A 15,417-nucleotide genomic window follows, 5' to 3' on the forward strand; every position below is an offset into this window, starting at 1 on the left:
GATTAAACAAGGTGACGAAAGAAACATCCCAGCATTGGTGGTGTAAGGAGTGCAATCAAAAATCCACAATCTCGATTCAAGACCCAGCTGACATAATTCATAACTGCCTGATGAATCGCAGTTCAGCCCCCTGGTGTTATTTTGTTCTAGGGTGGTTAAATGCAAGGTTGGTTGGAGAGTGTCTTGGTATACAGAGATGCCCTCCTGGTTTCTGGAATATTGCCATTTCCGACGTTGGATTTGGAAAACGAAGCCATGCAAAGCTTTGCTTATTGGACGGCAGCGTCCATTTCTTGTGGTTTCTCTGTCTTTGGAACTGCAAATAAAGGCAACGAGAAGAGTTACCTGTAGCCAAAGGGCCTCCGGTGTTCCTTTGAATAAAGCTGATATTTCTGCTTCATCTTCAACAGGCCTGCAGAAGATGACGGAATACAAGCTGGTCGTTGTTGGAGCTGGTGGTGTGGGCAAGAGTGCGCTGACGATACAGCTGATTCAGAACCATTTCGTAGATGAATACGACCCTACAATAGAGGTAAATGATTTCCTAATAAGTGAATAAGAGACCGCAAGGCAATGCAGGAATCTTGTTTTCTCCTTTTCCATCTTGACTGGGCTCTCCTAGGATGCATTTAGCTCTTGGGCTTTGCATATGTTCATAACGATAACAGAGATAAAGGATTAACCCCTTTTTAAACCTTTAATCGTCTATTAATTCTTCACGACTCTCTGTCAAAGGTGGATTGTCGATGTTCCTCTAGGCCTGGAGCTGTGCTGTGTTCATGCTATTCACAGACTTGGGCCCATTCATTTCAATGACTCTGCTCTTGGTATAACTTAGTTCCCTAACCACCCATGGACTGTGGGAGTGATCTGGCAAAAGCCACTGGAGGAGGTGGATTTTCTCACTGGCTGACTTGCAGGGGACAAAAATGGTTTAACCCAGCAGCCTTCTTCCTTGAGTTGTGGAATTTCCCAAAACAGCTTCCGTGAGCAATGGGAGTGCTCCCAGCAAATATAGGGTGGAAGATTAAGGGACGGGTGTTCCTGGATCTGGAATGCATGCCTGATGTAGAGCACTGGTCTTCAGCAGGTGGGTGGGGACCCAGTACTGGGGCATGTGGGGTCTAAGGTAAAGGGATTCCTGACCATTAGGTCCAGTCATGGCCGACTCTGGGGTTGCGGCGCTCATCTCACTTTATTGGCCGAGGGAGCCGGCGTACAGCTTCCTGCATGACTAAGCCACTTCTGGCGAACCAGAGCAGCGCACGGAAATGTTGTTTACCTTTCCGTCGGAGCTGTACCTATTTATCTACTCACACTTTGACGTGCTTTCGAACTGCTAGGTGGGCAGGAGATGTGGGGTTCTAGTGTGGTGCAATGGGTCAGCGCGTCTGGTTGTTAACCAGAAGGTTGGCGGTTTGAGCCCCAGCCCCAGAGACGGCTGTGTGCAGGATTCCTGCATTGAGAGGTGTTGGACCAGATTTCATCTGGGGTCCCTTCCAACTCTCTAATTCTATGAGTATTGCTTTCTGGTTGGTTTGTAAGTTGCGTTGGGCTGCCCCGGGCGACATAAAACGACTGACAAATTTAATAAACAAATAACAAACTGTATATACTCGAGTATAAGCCGATGTTTTCAGCACATTTTTTTTATGCTGAAAAAAGCCCCCTTCGGCTTATACTCAAGTGAGGCAGCGGGATGAGCGGCCTGAAAGGAGCCCTTTCTTGCCGGTGGTCCTGCTGCTGGCCGCCTCTCGCAACGGCAGGCACAGGAACTGCAGCTGGGAGAGGCACTGCGCTGCGCTGTTCCTCTCCCACGGGCACTGCGCTGCGCTGTTCCTCTCCCACAGGCACTGCACTGTGCTGTTCCTCTCCCACAGGCACTGCGCTGCACTGTTCCTCTCCCACGGGCACTGCGCTGCGCTGTTCCTCTCCCACAGGCACTGCACTGTGCTGTTCCTCTCCCACGGGCACTGCGCTGCGCTGTTCCTCTCCCACAGGCACTGCACTGTGCTGTTCCTCTCCCACAGGCACTGCGCTGCACTGTTCCTCTCCCACGGGCACTGCACTGCGCTGTTCCTCTCCCACGGGCGCTGCGCTGTTCCTCTCCCACGGGCGCTGCGCCGCGCTGTTCCTCTCCCACGGGCCCTGCGCTGTTCCTCTCCCACGGGCACTGCGCTGCGCTGTTCCTCTCCCACGGGCACTGCGCTGTGCTGTTCCTCTCCCACGGGCACTGCGCTGAGCTGTTCCTCTCCCAACCGTGGCTCCTATGCCTGCTCTTGTGAGTGGCAGAGGTAGCAGTGGAGGGACAAGCGGCCCGAAAGGAGCCCTTTCGGGCTGCTCCTTCCTCCACCGCTGCCGCCACCACCTGGTTTGTGGTGTGGTGAACCGGCTTATACTCGAGTCGGTAAGTTTCCCCAGTTCTTTGTGCTAAAATTAGGTGTCTCGGCTTATATTTGGATCGGCTTATACTCGAGTATATACTGTAATTGAAATGGCCTGGCCTGTGGTGGGTTGCAACAGCAGCACTACCGCCATAGGCAAATATGGTTTAAAAACGTTAAGAAAGGCATCTCCAATTGCAGGATTGAGTTAGAGTTGGGTCCCAGGTTTGAAACGGTTGAAGACTATGGATTTAGAAGATATAGCACTATTGTGGCTAGGTGCTGCCATGCCATGAAATGTGGCCTGTTTACGTAATTGCTACACCAGGGGAACACCCGGCCACTGATCCATGTCGCAGATTTGCGCCTGCTAATTTATATGCATAGATGCCCTTTGGCAAAGTAAGAGGGTGGTTGGCTGAGGTCTCGCACCCTGCTTGTGACCTTCTTGCAAGCTCCTGGCCGGCCAAGATCGATGACAGCTTGCTGGACTAGGTAGACCTTAGTTCTGATCCAGCAAGGGGTGATCTTGACCTCCAATTCTTAAGGCCCCATTAACAGGGTTAAAAATGTGTTGTCCACACCTGCTGAAACCCCAGAAAAAGGGGCTCATGTGGGAATCGGCAGGAATCCCGTAAGTCAGGGGATGGGGCGTTGGGCAAGGGACATTCTCATCGCCACCTGGAGATGCGTAGAACTGTAACTGGGACCCTCCTTCTGCATGCAAAGCAGCTGTTCTGCCGTTGCATCTCTGGCCTTGCCCAAAGTTTTCTTAATGCAGGGCTTCCTCCGGGCATCGGGCTTCAAAATGGCGTCCGGGCGTTGTTGTTGTTTTCCCCCCTGAATTGGCAAAAGGTCTGGGAAAACCCAAACATACGGCAAGTAGGGTGATTTTTTTTTTTAAAAAATAAATGCTTAAAAAATCCCCCCCAAGCCTAAAAACTTAAATTAAACTTTAAAAACCTACAACCTAGTTAATGGGAGTTGCTAGCAATGTCAGTAGTTCAATCTTTGAGCAGGGAATGGAGGCATCTTGCCTGTATTGCACAGGAGTATTAAGGCACTGTAGGGCGAGAACCTCATATAATCAGAGAACTGTAGAGTTGGAAGGGACCCCAGGGGCCAATGCTAACAATGCCCTGTCATTTTGCCTCTTGCAGCCACGCTACTGGCAGAGTTGTTCGCCTTTGTTTAATTCACATCCAGCCTCCTTTCAGAATAAGATTATTTCCAAGGCATCCTACAACGCAGGCAATAAAAACAAATTTAAAAGACTTGGCATGAAAGAATTTCAAAACAGCAGCTGGCAGAGAGGCAAATAAGACTTAATTGTTTCTTTAAAAAAAGTCTGGCAGAACAAAAAAACACACGGTTTTAATAGCATGTCTGAAGACGGCATGAGAGGTATCTTTTGAATTGTGAAAATACATTGTCAGGCGATTATGTATTTTAACATGTTATTAAGTGAAAGAACAGGCATTGTCCGCGCTTTTAAATTAGCAGAGGGCAGACGGTGGAAGAATAAGTGAATATGGCAAGAACCTTCAAGTAAAGATGTAAAAGAGGTGATCCTTGGTTATGAGCGCTGGGGCTTTGCAAGGTCATCTGCCCTTATCTGTGAAGTGCTGCTGCTTTCTGGTTCTCCTGTAGCCTTCAAACTGTCCAGGGAAGTCGGATAAGTGTTCGGGTTCCAAAGTCCTTCCAGATCTTTTGGGCTACAACTCCCATCAGCTCCTGCCAGCACTGCCCAAAAGATATGCAGGTAGCCCATCTGGGAAAGGCTATGGCATTGTAATATGGTAACCAAGGGATCGAGTGATGAACCAGGAAGTCCCGAGTTCAAGTCCTGCTGCTGATCAAAACTTGCTTGACGGCCCTTGGCAGGACAGTCTCTTCTAGGCTTGTCCTAGAAACGCGGGAGGATAAAATGGTAGAAATAACTAGTAGAAATAATGGTAGTTGGTCTGCTTGTTGTAGACCATTTTGCAACGAGTGTTTGCAGAGCTGGCAGATGAGCTGAAGAGCTTACCTTCTTGGCAGGTGAAGACTGAGCAGGCAAGCCATTTTGCTCCTTGTATAGAAATCCAACACTGCTTTATAAGCATCTAGATAGTGAACACAGAGGTTAATGATGATGATGATGATGATGATTTATTGTTTATACCCCGCCCATCTGGCTGGGTTTCCCCAGTCACTCTGGGCAGCTTCCAACAAAGTATTAAAATACAGTAGTCTGTTGAACATTAAAAGCTTCCGTAAAGAGGGCTGCCTTCAGATGTCTTCTAAAAGTCTGGTAATAGTTTTTCTCTTTGACATCTGGTGGGAGGGCATTCCACAGGGCGGGTGCCACTACCAAGAAGGCCCTCTGCTTCTTGCAGCGAGGGAACCACCAGAAGGCCCTCGGCGCTAGACCTCAGTGTCCAGGCAGAACGATGGAGGTGGAGATGCTCCTTCAGGTATACTGGATCTGTGTTGCTAGGCCAGACGAGCCGCCTGCTATCCCACAGTAGCCAAATGGACGAACGCAGAAAGTTGCCTTATACCGATTCGGACCATTGGGCTACATAGCCCAGTAATATAATAATAATAATTTTATTATTTGTACCCCACCCACCTGACTGGGTTGCCCCAGCCACTCTGGGTGGCTTCCAACAAATATAAAAGCATAATAAGATATCAAACATTAGAGAGTTCCTTATATAGGGCTGCCTAGAGATGTCTCCTACAAGTCATGTTTATCTATTGGACATCTGATGGAAGGGTGTTTGTTCCACAGGGAGGGCGCCACTACTGAGAAGGCCCTCTGCCCGGTTCCCTGTAGCTTCACATCTTGCTGTGAGGGAACCTCCAGAAGGCCCCCCGGAGCTGGACCTCAGTGTCCGGGCTGAACAGCAGGGGTGGAGACGCTCCTTCAGGTCATTTAGGGCTTTAAAGGTCAGCACCAACGCTATGATTTCTTTAAGCCACGTCCGCTACTTGCCTTCACAGTGTAGCCCCCACTGAGGCCCATCAGGGCACTGATCCTGTGCCGTTACAAGGCCTCCTAATCAAATGCAAGCAAGTTTGCGTCAAGATAAACGAAGGACAAAGATGGGAACAAACGCCATCGGATAACTGGAGGTTTTTATCACCTTCCAAGCAGCCTTGAGCTGGAGGATTTCACACAATGGGCTCTTGATAGTTGAATGAGTCGATGACTTTTAAGTCATCCTCCTACCTCATTCATCTTTGTCCCTTCAAGACTCTCTTAGGGGAGGGCTGGTCTGCGTTCCTTCAGCAAAGTAAGCGGATTAAGGACCTGAGGTTCGAATTCAGATTGACACCTGACTTTCTCACAAAGGCGATGATGCCAATTATCCTCCCGTTTCTTACATTATAATCCTGCCTGAGAAGCTCAAGGTGACTTGTGTAGAATTGGTCCCATTTCATCGCCATGACAACCGTGAGAGGCAGACTCTTTCTGGCCCCCGAGTCACCCACTTAACCCTGGGCCCCGCCTAACGCTTTGTTGCACTCCCTCTTGAAGATCAGTTCCTGAGTGATCTTATATGCATGCTTAAATAGATAACCACAAGCGGTTAAAAAAACATATCCCTGGAATGGTGTTTCCTCTTCCGGAAAGGGCTTCTAGAGGAAAATTAAAGGAGTTACAAGTCAATCTGAGGCCCAATACAGTGGTACCTCGAGTTACATACGCTTCAGGTTACAGACTCCGCTAACCCAGAAATAGTACCTCAGGTTAAGAACTTTGCTTCAGGACAGAAATTGTGCTCCGGCAGCGCAACAGCAGCAGGAGGCCCCATTAGTTAAAGTGGTGCTTCAGGTTAAGAACAGTTTCAGGTTAAGAACGGACCTCCGGAACGAATTAAGTACTTAACCCGAGGTACCACTGTAACAGGATTATTACTGGTGATACACTGATAGGGATAATGAGTCAGAGAGTTGCTTTCTTACAGAAGATTGGGTTCAAGCCCCATGTGGGGCAAAAGATTCGCGCATTGCAGAGGGTTGGACTAGATGATATTAATAATAATAATAATAAATTTATTATTTATACCCCGCCCCTCTGTCTGGGTCTCCCCAGCCATCCTGGGCGGCTTCCAACAAAGTACCATTTTAAAATACTTTGACCCTAGGGATCCCTTCCAACTATATGACAAAAACCTCCTGACCTGCGTGAGATGTTCTGCTGTGATTTTTCACATGCAGTCAACTCCCTTTTAGTGTAGATTCATAACAGGGTGAGAGAGGATAGAAGAAAAGCGAATGCCGAATTCTTTCTTCAGTGAGCTGACGGGCGTAAAAAAAGAAAGAAAAAAGTGAAAGCTCTTGGAGACGGATGTCTCTTTATGTACCACTGATCCTGTCACATAAGATGTGAGTGTGGCAGGGGCCTAGTAATTTTTACAAATACATATATTCATAACGACAGCTATACAGAAACAATAGCAGCAAGCACCAAAACCGGCAGGACGTGAAATCTGCATCCTAGCACGACAGCATCCCTTAGCTGAAATGAAAACCAGCAGCCCAAGTTCACAGAGTGCCCTCTGCTGGTCAAATGGCTATCTTGCTTGACCCAAAGAGAAGTCCGTGGTTTTTCTCAAGCCTCTGGATGTGACTCACCCCCTCGGCTGGTAAACCCAACAGAAGTTTTTTTCTTGGTTATCTGCAGGTTCCACCTTTCTTATTAAACAGACCAACCCCAACGAGGGCACAGAGTAGTAGGAATTTATGCTACCCAAGTATCGTGGAATTGAGCGATAACGGCTCACGCAAGAGTGTGACCGAAAGTGCTGTGTGGGGGTGCAGAGTGCCACTTCCTTTGTTTGTGTGACCAGTGTGTGTTTGTGTGTGTGTGTTGCCTCCCCACGCCCAGCTTTTGGGAGCCTCCCCAGTGTTGCTGATACTAGGCCCCTTACCTGGCGTCTCACCTGGGTGGAACTGAGGTGGACTTGCGGGGCTAAAGGAAGCGAAGGAGTGAAGGAGTGGGGGAGACGTTGGGAAGGGCTGAGGTGGACCCATTTATCTTTGTGCTTTTTTTGAACTTGCATTACAGTGGTACCTCAGGTTACAGACGCTTCAGGTTACAGACTTTGCTAACCCAGAAATAGTGCTTCAGGTTAAGAACTTTGCTTCAGGATAAGAACAGAAATCGTGCTCCGGTGGCACGGCAGCAGCAGGAGGCCCCATTAGCTAAAGTGGTGCTTCAGGTTAAGAACAGTTTCAGGTTAAGTACGGACCTCCAGAACGAATTAAGTACTTAACCTGAGGTACCACTGTACTTTTTTAAATAAATCAAACGCCTTGAGATGTAAAAGCCATCATATATATATATATATATATGACTTCCCTTCTTCTCTTTCCATGGTTCATTTTTCATATCCTAAATCCATACAAAAACTATACCATTCAGTATTCCATTATTGCATCCATCAAAACTTGTTTACACTGTTGAATTTATCTTAATGCTGCCAGCGTTTTCAGCTGTATGCAATTATTTCCCATATATTCAACAAACGTTTTCCAATCTTCTTCAAACGTAGGTTCTTGTTCTCTTATTCTATATGTTAAGTCTGCGAGTTGTGCATATTCTGTCAGCTAGAGTAGCCATTCTTCTTTGGTTGGGACCTTTCTCATTTTCCATTTTTGGGCTAAGCGGCTTAGTCATGCTGGCCACATGACCCGGAAGCCGTACGCCGGCTCCCTCGGCCAGTAAAGCGAGATGAGCGCCGCAACCCCAGAGTCAGCCACGACTGGACCTCATGGTCAGGGGTCCCTTTACCTTTAATAGCTAAAGCCGTAGCTGTAAAATGTAAAACCAGCATCTCTCGGAGGCAGACTTGAGACATCTCGCTCGGGGTGGGCAACTTGGGGCCAAATGTGACCTTCAGGCAATGCCCCTCCCTGACCCCCACGTCTCTCTGGCCTGGCATAGCCCCACATTGAGTTCTTATGTGGGGCTATGCCAGGCTGGAGAGACGTGGGGGTCGGGGAGGGGCATGTGTCCTTGAACTGGGATCATTCTTACTGACTCTCAGGTTTTTAGGATCAGCTGAGGGGGCTTCTTGGTAGTTCTCTCCCCCCCCCCCCCGGAAGTGTGGGGAATCATAGCGCAGCAGAGGGTTTTCTCAGTGGCAGCCCCTGAACTGCGCAACTCCCTCCCTAAAGAGATACATCTAGGGTGGCTCAGTTGGTTAGAGCATGGTGCTGAGAATGCCAAGGTTGCAGGTTCAATCCTCACATGGGACGGCTGCAGATTCCTGCTTTGCAGGCGGTTGGACTAGATGCCCCTCATGGTCCCAGCTCCGTGATTCTATGATTTTCGCTGTATGGCATTTGCCATATGCTGGAAAAATGTACCTCTTTACCATGGTGTTCCACAGCGAAAGTATTTTGTTTCGTAGGGCCGCCTCTGGCTGACTGGCTTTACCTGTTTTTATCGTTGCAACCGTTCTGTCTGTGTTGCTTGCACGTTGTTTCCTGTATTGTGCAATCGGCCCTGGGACCTTTATGGTAAGAAATCTCATAAATAAGGCCTTTGGTTTTCCTGGACGGAGAGAGGTGTATGTAGAAATCCGTGAGGTTGTAGTGCGTGCTAGTCCTACTCCAACCCGCTGATGTCAATGGGAGCTACTTACTCAGGGCCATTAATTTCAGTGGGTCTACTCTGAGTACTGAACACAGTGCCATTCCGCCTGGGGCTGGTAGGAGTCGTAATCTAAAATACCTGGAAGGCAACATATTGCCATGCTATGGTTATCTCCCGCTTGGACTACTGCAATGGCGCTCTATGAAGGTTGACTTGGAAACTAGTCCAGAATGTGGCAGCTAGATTGGTGACTGGCAGCAGTCACCAGGACCATATAATACCCGTCCAAAAGGATCTAGATTGGCTCCAAGTACAATTCAAAGTGTTGGTGCTGACTTTTAAAGCCCTAAAGGGACGCTTTTAATATTTAATAGACTATTGTATTTTAATATTTTGTTGGAAGGGGCCCAGAGTGGCTGGGGAAGCTACCTTTGAAGATGACCAGGAAACTACAACTAATCCAGAATGCGGCAGCTAGACTGGTGACTGGGAATGGCTGCAAAGACCATATAACACCGGTCCTGAGAGATCTGCATTGGCTCCCAGTACGTTTCTGAGCACAATTCAAAGTGTGGGTGCTGACCTTTAAAGCCCTAAACGGCCTCAGTCCAGTATATCTGAAGGAGCGTCTCCACCCCCATTGTTCAGCCCGGACACTGAGATCCAGCGCTGAGGGCCTTCTGGCGGTTCCCTCATTGCGAGAAGTGAGGTTACAGGGAACCAGACAGAGGGCCTTCTCAGTGGTGGCACCCGCCCTGTGGAACACCCTCCCTTCAGATGTGAAGGAAATACGCAGCTATCCTATCTTTCAAAGACATCTGAAGGCAGCCCTGTTTAGGGAAGTTTTTAATATTTAGTGCTGTATTGTTTTTAACACTCGATTGGGAGCTGCCCAGAGTGTCTGGGGAAACTCAGCCAGATGGGCGGGGTATAAATAAATTATTATTATTATTATTATTAAATTGTACCTGCCTTGCAGCTGCTGGAAACGGAATGCTAAAACTAGATGGGTCTGTGGTCTGATCCAGCCATGCTCTTTCTTGGTGTTTATGCTCCTTCAGCTCAGAACGAGGCCTGCTGTGTGTTTTTATTTCCTTGAGACGTCCTCCCAGGAGCTCTCGCCCCGGCACTGTTTCCCTTTCTCCGCTCCTTCTGCCTGCAGTGGAAACGCTCTGAAAAAAACGAGACCGGTCACGTCATACCCGTGAAATGCGCAAGGAATTCTTGTAGGTGTGCCATGGGTGAAAGGACTCTGAGATCTTGGCACCCGCCGCTCTGATCCGTTTTGCTCCGTAACTTTTATATAATTGCCCCTCTGTTCTGGTTACGTAATCAAGATTGCATTCAGCAAGATAAAATAAAAATAAAATCTGCTTCTCACCCAAGCTCTTGTTGCAACCGTGGGAAGAGAGGTGGCTGGAATGTCAGGACGCTACTTCGTCCAAACACATTTTTTTCTGGAAAATTAAAGCGTGCAGAGGAAGGTCGTGTGCCTTGCTGATGGGATCAGCGCTGCTGCAGAGGGACAAGGACTTTTTGTGTGTGTGTGTGTTTATTATTATTTTTTAAAGATACAGATTCGCAAAAGAAATAACACGGCATAGCTGAGAGTGAGTTTGCTGGCTAGCCAGCTCTGCAAAAGTACTAGGAGAGGTTAGATAAGGTGCAGGCAAATGCAGAACGGAATGGTGGGAAATGTAATCTGGAATATCTAAAAGTAGTAAGGGGTTAAAAGGTAAAGGGACCCCTGACCATTAGGTCCAGTCGTGACCGACTCTGGGGTTGCGGCACTCATCTTGCTTTATTGGCCAAGAGAGCCGGCGTACGGCTTCCGGGTCATGTGGCCAGCATGACTAAGCCGCTTCTGGCGAACCAGAGCAGCGCACGGAAACGCCGTTTACCTTCCCGCCATTTATCTACTTGCACTTTGACATGCTTTAGAACTACTAGGTTGGCAGGAGCAGGGACCGAGCAACGGGAGCTCACCCTGTCACAGGGATTCAAACCGCTGACCTTCTGATCGGCAAGTCCTAGGCTCTGTGGTTTAACCTAGCAAGGGGTCAGGGTCGCTTAAAATACGGATCCGTAACTGAGGCCAAATTAGCTATTTGTGCAGCACTGATTCCCCCTGCCCCAATTGTGAGAAAAGCATTGGTCTGGTTTGCACGCCCCAGTAAACCAAACCATGGTTTACCAGGACTTGCAGGCTCCTGGAAGAGAATTAGCAGTTGTTTTGCTTCTCTTTTTTCACTCCCACGCTGCCCTTGGCATGCGGTCCGAACTTGGGCTTGTGGTTCAGCTATCTCCTCACCAGTCACGAGCTGTGCCCAAGTTTGCACAGCATGCTAAACCTTGGTTTATCTCCACAAAGTGTGGCAGTCAAAAATATTGGTTAGGAGCAAGCGGCCTGTGATATCCTCTCCAGAAGCTATACGTGTTTGCATGATCCTGTTAAGCCCAAGGATCAGGTCCCTCGAGGCTCCGGAGCTGAATGCGGGACTCATCCTTCCCATAGCCCCATCTCACACTAGTCCTCTTTCATGCCCTCCTTTAATAAATAATACCGTATTTTTCGCCCTATAGGAAGCACTTCCCCCCCCCCCCAAATGAAGGGGAAATCTGGGTGCGTCCTATGGGGCGAATGCAGGCTTTCGCTGAAGCTTGGAGAGCGAGAGGAGTCGGTGCGCACTGACTCCTCTCGCTCTCCAGGCTTCAGGAAGACATCAGCAGCCTAGGCAGCCCTGCGGGAGGTCCCGCAGGGATGTCTAGGCTGCGGATAGCAGCTCGCTTCCCGGAGCGCCGGGCGCCCTGAAAGCAGAGCGCCTGGCGCTTCGGGAACGCATCCGCAGTGTGGGGAGGCCTGCGGGAGGCCCCCGCAGGGCTCCCCACGCTGCGGATAGCCTGCTGCCCAGTGGGCGGGGTGCCCTGAAGCAGAGCGCCCCGCGCGCCGGGCAGACATCTGCAGCGTGGGGAGCCCTGCAGGAGTTCCCCGCAGGGCTCCGCACGCTGCGGATCACAGCCTGCTGCCCGGCGGGCGGGGTGCCCTGAAGCAGAGCGCCCCTCGCGCCGGGCAGACATGGGCCAGCCCCACAAGCTTGGGGGACAGCAGGGAGGCGCAGCGCCGCCATCCTGCTGTTCCTCGACCTGGTTCGGTTTCCCCGACCTGCTTTTGGGGGGGGGGGAAATAAAGGGATTTTTTTCCCCTTTATTCCCCCCCCAAAAAACTAGGTGCGTCCTATGGGACGGAGCGTCCTATGGGACGAAAAATACGGTAATAATTTTTTATTTATACCCCGCCCTTCCCGGTTCAGAAAACCGGGCTCGGGGCAGCTAACCACAAATTTAAAACACTTAATTGATGCAACAAAAAAAGAGCATAAAATACAGTATAAAACGTGAATAACAATAAATTCGGAATTCAAAAATTCAAAAAAATGCCTTTGCCTAGCTGGAATCTGCCCTTGAACTCCGACTGCAGCTTTTTCTTGCCTGGACCGATCACAGAGAGGGGTGTGTATAAGTGCAGAATGGTTTGCATAAGTGCAAGATGGCTTGAGCATAATTACACCGATCTTGGACTGACTGCATTGGCTGTCAATTAGTTTCTGGGCCCAATTCAAAGTTCTGGTTTTGGCCCATAAAGCCTTAAACGCCCCACGAGTGCAAGACCTCCAGGACTGCCTCTCCCCCTATGAACCTACCTGGACCTGAGATCAACCTCTGAGGCCCTCCTTTGTGTGCCTCCTCCACGTGAGGTCCAGAGGTTGGCAACATCAGAACAGGCCTTTTCTGTGGTGGCCCCCCGTTTGTGGAATGCTCTCCCCAGGGAGACTCACCTGGCACCTTCACTGTATGTCATTTAGGTGGCAGGCAAACACTTTCCTCTTCAACCAGGCTTTAGGTTGATTGACATCCAATGCCCTTTTTAATGTGCTGCGGGAGACCTGCGAGTATAGCGTGGTATTCACATTTAACAAATGATAAATAGTGATGGTTTTGTTTTCGTTCTTATTTTTATAACGCATTTTGTTGTTTTTGTATTGCAATTCTATGCTGCGAGCTGCCGTGAGATCTACGAAGGAAGGGTGGTATTCATAAAAATATAAGTGTCTGTAGAAGCCAGCCTCCTGTACAATAAACTAAAACTCAAGTTTATTGCTCTACTCACTATTTAATTTAATTTATAATTTTCAGGTTTATACGTTTCAATATTTTACAGCCATTTTAACAACATTTCACAACTTGACTTCCTTCTCCCTCTTTCTGCGGTTCCTTAATTTATTTCTCCAATCGCTTTTGCCTGTGCCCTGCCTTCCTCCATTGCTGTGTGACCCCTGAAGGTCGCTCAGAAGGGAATATAGGCTGTAAAAGGTTTCCCATCCCTGCCTTTAGCCACATTTTGGCTTATGGTGATGTGCAAACCAGGCCAATGTGCAGTGGGACAAGGCGGGGAGAAACCTTATAGGCTCATCACGTCACCTGATTCCAGCTGCAGTACCACCCCCAACCACACTAAGCGCTGCTCGTTTTCTGGTTGCGCTATTCTGCTTGCCCTCCAGGCTCGATGTCTCGGGTGCGAATGATGCTTCCAGCTCTGTAGCATTGGTGCCGCCTAAGTTAGGTGTACGTGAATAATCAAAAAGCGTTTTCTGCCTCCCCTCTTGTCTTCCCGCCTCTCTCAGGATTCGTACAGGAAGCAAGTAGTCATAGATGGCGAGACCTGCCTCTTGGACATTCTAGACACAGCCGGCCAAGAGGAGTACAGTGCGATGAGGGACCAGTACATGAGGACGGGCGAAGGCTTTTTATGCGTATTTGCTATAAATAACACAAAATCTTTCGAAGATATTCATCATTATAGGTAAGCTTCGCTCGGGTTGCGGTTCCCAGCATCCCATTGTTGGGCTTTACAGATGGCTGTTTGCAAGGCTACCTAACTCAGGTTACCCTAGACCCAGGGGTCAGCAAACTTTTTCAGCAGGGGGCTGGTCCACTGCCCCTCAGACCTTGTGGGGTGGGGCGGACTATATTTTGGGGAAAAAATAATGAACGAATTCCTATGCCCCACAAATAACCCAGAGATGCATTTTAAATACAAGGACACATTCTACTCATGTAATCCTGGTTTAGGTCAAATCTGCTTCTAGGGCTTCAACGGTTAAATTGTGCCCAGAAGCAAAATGGAAGCAAAATTCCAGCAAGCATTTTAAGTTATTTTCTCTTTCATTTCATGGCTGAGCTGGTTTTTATCTCTGTCATATCTTCCCCCTGCCTTATTGTGCACCGCTTAGAGCTGCGGTGTTAAGCCCTCTATACGTTGCTGCAATAAATGAATGTGTAAGACGCTCACAACACCGTGTTTTCAGTGCTTCTTGCCAGGGATCAGCAAACTTTTTCAGCAGGGGGCCGTTCAACTGTCCCTCAGACCTTGTGGGGGGACCGGACTATATTTTGAAAAAATAAATACAGTGGTGCCTCGCAAGACGAAAAGAATCCGTTCTGTGATTCTCTTCGTCTAGCGGTTTTTTTGTCTTGCGAAGCAAGCCCATTGAAGGATTAGCAGATTAGCACTATTAGCGGCTTTTAGCGGCTTATCTGCTGATTGGATCAGCTGATAAGCGGCTTAGCGGCTTAGAAAAAGGGGGGGGGAGGGGGAAAAACCAGCAGGAACTCGCAAGACATTGTCGTCTTGCGAAGCAAGCCCATAGGAAATTCGTTTTGCGAAGCACCTCCAAAACGGAAAACTCTTTCGTCTAGCGAGTTTTCCGTCTTGCGAGGCATTCGTCTTGCGGGGCACCACTGTAAATGAATTATTTTGCCCCACAAATAACCCAGAGATGCATTTTAAATAAAAGCACACATTCTACTCATGTAAAAACACCAGGCAGGCCCCACAAATAACCCAGAGATGCATTTTAAATAAAAGGACACATTCTACTCATGTAAAAACACGCTCATTCCCGGACCTTCCGCGGGCCGGATTGAGAAGGCGATTGGGCTGGATCTGGCCCCCCGTGCCTTAGTTTGCCTACCCATGCCCTAGATCTGAATTCAGGACACTCTCCTGGGTTGTGGGGATCCGCACACCCTCTGCTCACATTGCAGAAGGTATCACCCTGAGCAGGTAGGGCAGATTATCTTGCTTCGGGCTGCAGCTGGGAGAAATGCCCCCCCCCCACTTTAAAACAAACAAACTGAAACCTCCCTGCAAGTAAAATCTAGAGTGCTGGATCAGGAGCCTGGGAGACCTGGGTTCAAATCCTCCCTCAGTCTTGAAGCTCGGTGGGTGACCTTGGGCCAGTCGCTGCCTCTCAGCCTAGCCTCCCTCACAGGGTTGTAGCGAGCATAAAATGGAGGGGGGGGGAATGGGACAACCACGTCCACCACCTTGAGCATCTTGGGAGAAAGGAGGTGGGGGATATAAATGAAATAAACAAACAA

The 15,417-nt window shown here is 48.9% G+C and overlaps 1 protein-coding gene and 1 long non-coding RNA gene across 8 annotated transcripts in view; one reads left to right on the forward strand and one right to left on the reverse strand.

The window, feature by feature from the left end:
* LOC310686824 (GTPase KRas) overlaps positions 1–15,417 on the forward strand; it is a 263,944-nt gene that overhangs the window by 196,572 nt on the left and 51,955 nt on the right. For 6 of the 7 annotated variants that reach the window (XM_083461127.1, XM_083461128.1, XM_083461118.1 and 3 more), the window contains 2 exons: positions 411–532; positions 13,659–13,837. The exons of the other annotated variant lie outside the window; for it this stretch is intronic. In XM_083461127.1, the coding sequence (XP_083317253.1) occupies positions 411–532; positions 13,659–13,837 (301 nt within the window). Of the gene's footprint in view, positions 1–410; positions 533–13,658; positions 13,838–15,417 lie in introns of those variants that run through there. 7 annotated transcript variants of the gene reach the window in all.
* Positions 3,305–11,002, reverse strand: LOC310687062. Its single transcript, XR_014516170.1, has 3 exons — positions 9,945–11,002; positions 4,414–4,489; positions 3,305–4,290 (listed from the first exon to the last, which is right to left on the reverse strand). It is a non-coding gene; the product is annotated as an uncharacterized lncRNA (long non-coding RNA).

This window comes from Podarcis liolepis, assembly GCF_965112155.1.
Source record: "Podarcis liolepis genome assembly, chromosome: 10".
NCBI lineage: Eukaryota > Metazoa > Chordata > Lepidosauria > Squamata > Lacertidae > Podarcis > Podarcis liolepis.